The sequence below is a fragment of the Dreissena polymorpha genome, chromosome 6 (genome assembly GCF_020536995.1).
Source record: "Dreissena polymorpha isolate Duluth1 chromosome 6, UMN_Dpol_1.0, whole genome shotgun sequence".
In the NCBI taxonomy this organism is placed as follows: Eukaryota; Metazoa; Mollusca; class Bivalvia; order Myida; family Dreissenidae; genus Dreissena; species Dreissena polymorpha.
Genome location: NC_068360.1, coordinates 61,554,843 through 61,563,190, shown reverse-complemented (window position 1 = coordinate 61,563,190; position 8,348 = coordinate 61,554,843). Strand labels below are relative to the sequence as shown.

Below are 8,348 nucleotides of genomic sequence, written 5' to 3'. Positions count from 1 at the left end.
AACACTCTGCATCAAAAGGTCGAAAACGGCCATAAAATGGACAGCCCGATTTTACTGGGCTGTACCAATGATACAAATAGTAAACTTTGCAGTGTTGGTGCGGTGCTTTAATAAAAATATATTGGTTTAAAAATATCTACCCTTCACTTATTCTAAAAGCGTTAAAAACGCAGTACTCAAAAATTACTTAAAATTAACAAGCAATGTCTTGCCTAGAGCTGTTAGAAAGCGGTGTTTTCATTGGCTGACAGTATTTAAAAGCATGGCTCTGGTTGGTTATCTCTGTCACGTCCGCGCAAACGCAAGTAGGTCAATCCGTTTTTGGATGAAAAATTCGCACAAAGAACGACCTTGACATGGCGTCTGCTCTTGCACGGACGTGACAGAGATAACCAATCATACTGTTTGCGTCTTCTTTTTTGCACTTTTAAAATGTAAACAAAGCATATGAAATAAGAAGGAGTAATTACATCTATTACTACTTGAATCTGTTTGAATTTAATAAGATTGGTATATGTTATTTAATCTATTATGATGAAGTTATATTAATATTATTGTTACTCTTGTTAATATTTTTATTATTATATGTATGTTGTTTGTGTTGAAAAGAGAGAGAAGGAGGAGAATAGCCAATTTTTTTAAGTATTGATGGTAAAAACACATACTATTATATGCGGTATCATCATTACTAGACCCATTGTTCAGTATTTACTGCAATGGGTTGTTGGAGTCTTTAAACTTTGTGATCTGTGTTTTAAATGTTAAAATCCAAATAGGATTACTTTTTGTATAATGCCTATAGAAAAGAAAAGGAATACACGGATGTGTAATAAAAGCAAAAACAAAATAATAATATTTAAGGATTTCCAGATCACAAAGTGGTTTAACATTGCCACTATTTATTTACATACATAGTAAAGTACCAGAATTATGTGTATATTTAAGTTTTAAACGAGATGTCATACAAAAAGATCTAATCGGTGGAAAAATATGCTTATTTACGAACATTAATTAATAGGAATGTTAGTGCCTGATTTAATAGCTCTCATATGTAAAGTGAATTTGCATGTAGACATGCTATTATATGGAGAAAAAAATGTGTTATTTAAGATAACATATAATAACACACAGGGAGTATAACTCTCAAATTTATATTAATGTTGCAATTGAGTTTTTAAAGTTATTAAGAATTGTGATGTGTATAAATTTATGTATGTGGCTCAATGTTAAACACTTGCAGACAGGGAATATAGCCGTAATACTCCAAAGTAATACCCTGTCTGTATGGAACTTAAAGAGGATTGGGCTAGGGAGAAGAGAAGTCCCCCAGAGTGGCGTTAAAACAATATTTAAAAGTGAGATTAGTAAAAAAAAAACTTATATAATAAGGGTAATGACTTACGTGTCTCCAAACGGTCACCTTTATAGGGCCACATAAAAATAATGAGTACAACAATGTGCTTTACAGTTAAAAATTAAACAAAACAACTAAATTTGTACAAAAAGTACATTATTTACAATATGTACAGTACCATATGAGTTTACATATTTTAAATAAAAGTTGCCACCCTGGAGGGTTGAAAGAAGAAGAGATTTTGGAAGTGTAGGCCGGTGTGAGTGGGGGACAAGCCAGCAGGGGTTATGTCACTCGGTTGAACTAAGGTTATTGTGGGGATGGAGTCTACAATGGTTGTTTCCCCAGGACCAGAGGGAGTGCACGGTAGATGAAAAATAGTTTGAATACAATTAAAGGAAAATTGAAAAAAGTATGATGTAAAATGGTAAAAAGGACCAGATATTACCTAAATGCAGTAAAAGAAACCCAAAAATCTCTAAACGAACCAATATTATTTTATATTTGGGATAACGATGAAGGAAATAGTACGAAAGTACCTTGTCTGGTATGTAAAATGGCAATTAAACAGAAAAACCGAGGCAATTTGCTATATAAGATAGCAATTTAACATAAAATTAAGGAAATTGCTATATAAAATAGCAATTTTAACAAGAATTAGTGTAATACATAGTATAAAGTTTGCTATGATGTAGGAATAGCAGTGTAAAGAAAATAATTAAGGCAATTTGATATATTAGATAGCAGTTTCACACACAAAAAAGGAAATTTGCTACACAAAATAGCAGTTTTAACAAGATTTAGTGAAATACAAGGGACAAAATTTGCTATGATCGAAGATTAGCAATATCAACAAAATCGACAATAATACCGAGAAATTGGTATTACCCTGGATAGGGCTAAATAAGGGTTTTCCATGGTTTTAGGCCCTGCACCGTGCACTCCAGTCCGACATGGCTCTTCGAGTTTGAAGGACAAAGGTTGGGGTGTCAAAGGGGAAGAGAGGGGGTGCAATGCAGCCAACAATCCCAGTTTACTGGACAGCCTCGTCCTTTCTTATAATAAGAAATGCCATAAAATATGAATATATTTAGATACTGAGACATGTAAATGGTGGACTAACGTCATACTCTCATAAAAAAAATGTTTTAAAATAAAGAACACCAGGTCAATTCCATTGGCCTGATTTAGAAAGGGCGGGGTGGAACAAACCCATTAATAACTAAAACAAAATTGTGTAAAAGTGACACAAATCTAACACAATTACTAGATTACGTCATATTTGTGCAAACATTACACAGTTTAAAAGAAAACAGTCACAAGACTGAATAATTGGGTGGGTATTGGCTGCTCTCCCTCCCCCAATGACCTAGAAGTTGTCAGTTATCTGACAATCCAGAAGGTATTTGGCGAGGGCAAAGAAGACCGGGCCCTAGCTGCTCCCTTGCGGACTAGCACGTTGGAGAGGTTTAAAACTAGTCCATGGGAGTGCAATGCAGCTTCGAGGTGGTCCCTCTGCGCCTTATAGTTGGGACAGTGCAGCAGCATGTGGGGCGCAGTGAGGGGTTCCTGGCACCCAGGACATGCAGGGTCTACACCGAGGACATACTTTCCCGCGCCACCGGGTAACAGGGTGGTTCCCATCCTCAGGCGCGTGATGGCTCTGTCAAGCACAATGCTTGCTGAGTATCTGTCAGGCGGCCTGAGGGTTTTCGCGGGTCTGGTAAAAGTATGTCGACGGGAAGACAAATTGTCGGTCCGGAGATTCCACTCACCCACGAAGAAAGTAACAAAATCTGCTTCTTTATTATAAAGAAAAATTAAAGCAGACGACAATTAGCGCCCGCTGACTTTAAAGCAATTACGGTATCATTTGAGCAACGTAAACAAAATAATTCCAAAACAATTGAAATTACTATCACACATCAAGAAATGTTGAAGCAGACGACAGATAGCGGTAATGACGGGGATAATTGGTTGATGGCAATTAAATAATTATTTAATCAAGAAATGTTCAATGTGATCTAATTGCAGAAAAAACGGCATGAAAAACTGAACCACCCGACAATTGTGGCGATTTTCAATAATGACGCTTAAATAATAATTGGCGAAAATATAACGAAAATCTAACAGTTACCGATAATTGGTAAAGCACTGGGAGATTAAAGACGTTTTTCCGAAATATATCACTTCTGTCGGACACTGCGAGCCGTTTCATCAACGATTTACGACTAGTTGTAAATTACGTTTTACATAAATTACGACGTTTCAGTGAAATAGCGTTTCATCAAGCAAATCGTAAATTTATCTTACATAAATTTCATACATAAATATACGACTGGGTAAGGGCAACCGTAAATTAACGTAAAAATGGCGGTCGTTTTCCTCGTCGACGATGAAAGAAGACGCAAAGTACCGATTCCAAGGCTGTTTAGAGAGAGAATAGTTCTCGAAAACTTAAGAGATGAGGACATTGTATCCAGATATCGTTTAAGTAGGGGCGGTATAGAGCGTTTGGTGGTTTTGATTGGGGAAGAAATAGCACCAACTTGCCGGCGATCTCATGCCATTGATCCCGTCACACAGGTATGTAAAAAGTGCGAAGAAACTTTTGATTTACGCAATTATAGTTATAAAATTGTATTTATTTTCAACCAACAAAGTAGAATTTAACCTTACAACTTTAGAGTAGTTGCTCTTTACAAGTTTGTTTACATAGCAATTGACAACACACATTTAATCGCAAAACAATCAAACGATGACTTTTGTATCTTTAATGAATAAAAGCTTATATTGATAATTAGGTTTATCTTAAATTGTTGTGGTGCTTAATCATAATTAATGTTTTACTCATTTTATATTCGTCGATGTGAATTTATCGAAGAAAATAAATGAAGACTTATTTACCCCACCCGCTAATGATGACCTTGTAATACTTCTACAAGTTGTGATTGAAAAATACTTACCAAAACAACAAATGTCTTTAAAATCATACGGTTATCCAAAGAGTCTCTTAAAATAAATTGAATGGTGATAATACCATCATGATTAAGAAAATTACTATGCACATAATTATGATGACATCAAAATACTGTTTGTGTTTGTTTCTATATTGTTTTCATTTGCTAACAATTTATTTATAAGATAATTCAATACTGCACCCAAGTCTGCAGTGCCCAATTATGCCATATAACTCTACAATCCCATTAAGATCTACTCTAAAGCCATTTAAAGTATTTATTTTTATCATATTCCCTTTTTGTGCATTTGTTCCCTTTGTTTGTTTTGGTAATGTGAAAATGAAAAATCATATATATAATTAATTCTTTTATTTATAGATTTTAGCATCATTGAGGTACCTTGCTAAGGGAGATTTTTACTCGGAAGTGGGTGATATCCACGGAATAAGCAAGTCGAGCTTCTGTCGGATTTTACAGAAGTTCATCTCAGCTGTAAATCAAAAGTTGAAAAATATCAGGTAATTGCCTTAATATTCCAGACCCATTCCAAAAATGTACTTAATGTATCATTTATTTTTGTATGCGTATAACTGTAGGCTCACAATATATGGATGATAAAGTTGTTTGTGCTATGCATAATGAAGATTCATTTATTTTAGGATAAACCCAGAGTATATTATATTTTCCATTTTCTGATGTTTTCTTCCTGATATATATATCTTGCGCTTATTTGAATCATTTTTACTTGCATGTTTGAGTTTGTATGCCCCCAGATCGCATGATCAGGGTATATTGTTTTTGGCTTGTCTGTCACTGTTTGTGTCTGTCACAAAACTTAAACCTTGGTAATAACTTTTGCAATATTCAAGATAGCAACTTGATATTTGGCATGCATGTGTATCTCATGGAGCTGCACATTTTGGGTGGTGAAAGGTCTGTGTTATCCTTCAAGGTCAAAGATATGGCTTCAAAGCGGGCAGTCGGGGGCATTGTGTTTCACAAACACAGCTCTTGTTAGTTATATCATAGCAATTCAAGTCAATTCATTCTCATCGGATCATTTAAATTATTTAGAATTGAAAATGATCAAGCCTCATTAAAACCTTAACCTAAGCTTATACAAAATAATGTAATAGACTTTCATTTAAGAGCTACAACCTGTAGCTACAATATGATGATCGTAAATTGTAATAAAACTATTTTAATAATGCTCACTTAATTATTTTTATTTTCAATTTTATACTCAGTTATATAAAAATATATTTATATTTTTAGATTTCCACAAGGACCAGCTGTTCTGCTTGTCAAGCAAGAATTTTTCAGAAAATGTCAGCTGCCAAATGTAGTTGGGGCAGTCGACGGGACCCTTGTACCCATTATCAAACCTGCTGAGGCTGAAGAGGCCTATGTGTGCAGGAAGGGGTTCCATGCCATTAATGTACAGGCTGTCTTTGACGCCAACATGAGGTAAATGTAAATATAGTATTATGATTTTTTATCATCAAATAATATATAAAAGAGACATACCATAAATTGAATCAAGCGCAATTGTCATCATCAAATAGTGTTTATTTATGTACATGCCCAAAAAACATTATGGCCCCTTTTATACTTAGATAATTGAATATTAAATTAAATGACACACCCCCAAAGTATACCCTCCTCTCCATGATGGCTTACGTTATACTGTCAAGCACTCGAATAGTCGAGCACGCTGTCATCTGACAGTTCTTGTTATATTCAACTGGTGGCAAGATGAATTATAGCAGATAAATGGTCTGTTACAACATTTTAACTAACTCTTTTGACCTGTTTATTCTTTTCAGCTCAATTCAACAGTAAAAAATGCCCATAATATCTTAAAAGAAAAAAAAACATGCTGCATCTTGAGAAAGGAGAGTCAATTTTAACTTGTGTTCACAGAAGTGCCTTCATATTATTTTTCAGGACCTCCGCCATTATCAGATAAAGACATTGGCAGAGTCAATGCAAAGTATGTACTGTGGTTATCTTTAAAACCTGGTTCAAACTTACACAATCATGTACTATTCTTTAAGGTTCACAGATGTCGTGTCAAGATGGCCTGGTGCGACTCATGATGCTGCGGTGTTTGATAGCAATGGCGTAAAGGTAACCTAGTTGCATTTATTTAATTTACCATAAAATAAAATATACTTAAGCTAGGTTGGTGAAACTTATTAAGATGCTATATCATAGACAAAGTGACTGTTCAATAAAATAGTTTAATTTACAGGAATATCTGAGCACCAATGATGTGGGTCATCTGCTAGGGGATAGCGGATATCCATTAAGGACCTACCTCATGACCCCTGTACCTCATCCCTCCAATGATGGTGAGCAAGCCTACAACGACCATTTATGTAGAGGACGGATAGTCGTAGAACGAGCATTTGGTGTTTTGAAATCACGATTTAGGTAATTTATTATATAAGCAGCGAAGTATAAGTCTCATCGCGACAGTTGTCAACTTCTATATAATCATTAGTTTCAGCTTAACTACTAAAATGTTTGAATTCATGACTTCATTAAGCTTTTTTTTAATGAATGAGGATTTTTGCAATAATGTATATTTGTTCAAAAAACAACATTGTGCATACCAGTAACTTGTGGATTTTGGGGTTAAAATAAAATGATATTCTTATTCATTTTATTTAAACTCTTCAATATTATCTTCACTCTGTGAAAAGGGGGTTTAATGCATGTGCGCAAAGTGTCATCCCAGATAAGACTGTGCAGTCTGCACAGGCCAATCAAGGGTGACACACTCTGTTTTTATTGTATTTTTATGCCCCCTGTAGGGTGGCATATAGCATTTGAACTGTCTGGTCATCCTTCAAGGTCAAAAGTAAAAAAGTACATTCTGAGGAATCTAATAAAAGGGAAATAATTTTTAAACCTGCCAAATTATAAATTGAAATTTTATTTCAAAGCCAGCATCGTGTTTCTGACAAACATCTCTTGTTCGTTTAAAGGGAGACTCATCATGACAAAAATCCAGTTAAGGCGGAACGTGTCTGCCCTGATTAGCCTTAACGGATTACACAGGATAATCTGGGATGACAATTTACGCACATGCATTAAACCACCTTTTTCACAGATCGTGGCCCATAAACATTATGTGTATCCTCTTTTTATATGAAAGCGATTGTTCCAGTGTATTTAAATTAAATTGGGCATAAATGGTGAATACAGAAACAAATAACATGTTTTCATAAGCTATTGACAATTTGTTTCATAGAGAAACATACTGTATTTCTTTATATGGACATCAAATGGATCTCATTGAAAACCGCAAATTTTAGTCATATAAAATGTCGAAAATTTTGGTGCAGATTTTTTAACGAGGAGTGCCCCCTGCATCTTTGAGTATCTAATTGCTATGTTAAATAAAGATTTGGGTTAATTTTTAGATGTCTGCATCGCACTGGTGGATGCTTGCCTTTCCAGCCTAATAAGTGCTGCGAAATTGCAACAGTTTGCATGCACCTGCACAACCTGTGCTTGGAATTAAACGTCCCTCTGATAGACGAAGAAGTTGGGGACGAGATTGAGCAGGAGGTTCCAAACAATGCACCAGTGCAGGGAGCAGCAGTCAACAAGAGGCAGCAGCTGATTGAACTGTTTCGTTAAATGTTAGTTCTTTTATGCCCCCCCCCCCCCCCCCCCCCCCCCCCCCCCCTTCAAAGAAGAAGGGATATATTGTGACGCGCTCTGAGACATAGACAAAACAAGTCTTAAAAATGTGTGTTAATTAACATCTGATAAAGACAAAACAAGTCTTAAAAATGTGTGTTCATTTAAATCTGATAAAGACAAAACAAGTCTTAAAAATGTGTGTTCATTTACATCTGATAAAGACAAAACAAGTCTTAAAAATGTGTGTTCATTTACATCTGATAAAGACAAAACAAGTCTTAAAAATGTGTGTTCATTTAAATCTGATTAAGACAAAACAAGTCTTAAAAATGTGTGTTCATTTACAGCTGATAAAGACAAAACAAGTCTATACAAGG

General features: G+C 35.1%; 1 protein-coding gene across 1 annotated transcript; it reads left to right on the top strand.

Moving 5' to 3' along the window:
* The first annotated feature begins 3,623 nt into the window (after positions 1-3,623).
* LOC127833898 (putative nuclease HARBI1) lies at positions 3,624-8,013 on the top strand. The gene is made up of 6 exons (XM_052359413.1): positions 3,624-3,940; positions 4,693-4,832; positions 5,590-5,781; positions 6,372-6,444; positions 6,569-6,750; positions 7,746-8,013. The coding sequence occupies exons 1-6, from the start codon at positions 3,725-3,727 to the stop codon at positions 7,963-7,965; spliced, it is 1,023 nt and encodes a 340-aa protein (XP_052215373.1). The 5' UTR covers positions 3,624-3,724; the 3' UTR covers positions 7,966-8,013.
* Positions 8,014-8,348: the final 335 nt, after the last annotated feature.

Coding starts and splice junctions, on each gene's coding strand:
- LOC127833898 (XM_052359413.1), top strand. CDS start 3,725: ATGGCGGTCGTTTTCCTCGTCGACGATGAAAGAAGACGCAAAGTACCG. Junction 3,941..4,692: donor CCATTGATCCCGTCACACAG/GTATGTAAAAAG, acceptor TTTTATTTATAG/ATTTTAGCATCATTGAGGTA. Junction 4,833..5,589: donor CAAAAGTTGAAAAATATCAG/GTAATTGCCTTA, acceptor TTATATTTTTAG/ATTTCCACAAGGACCAGCTG.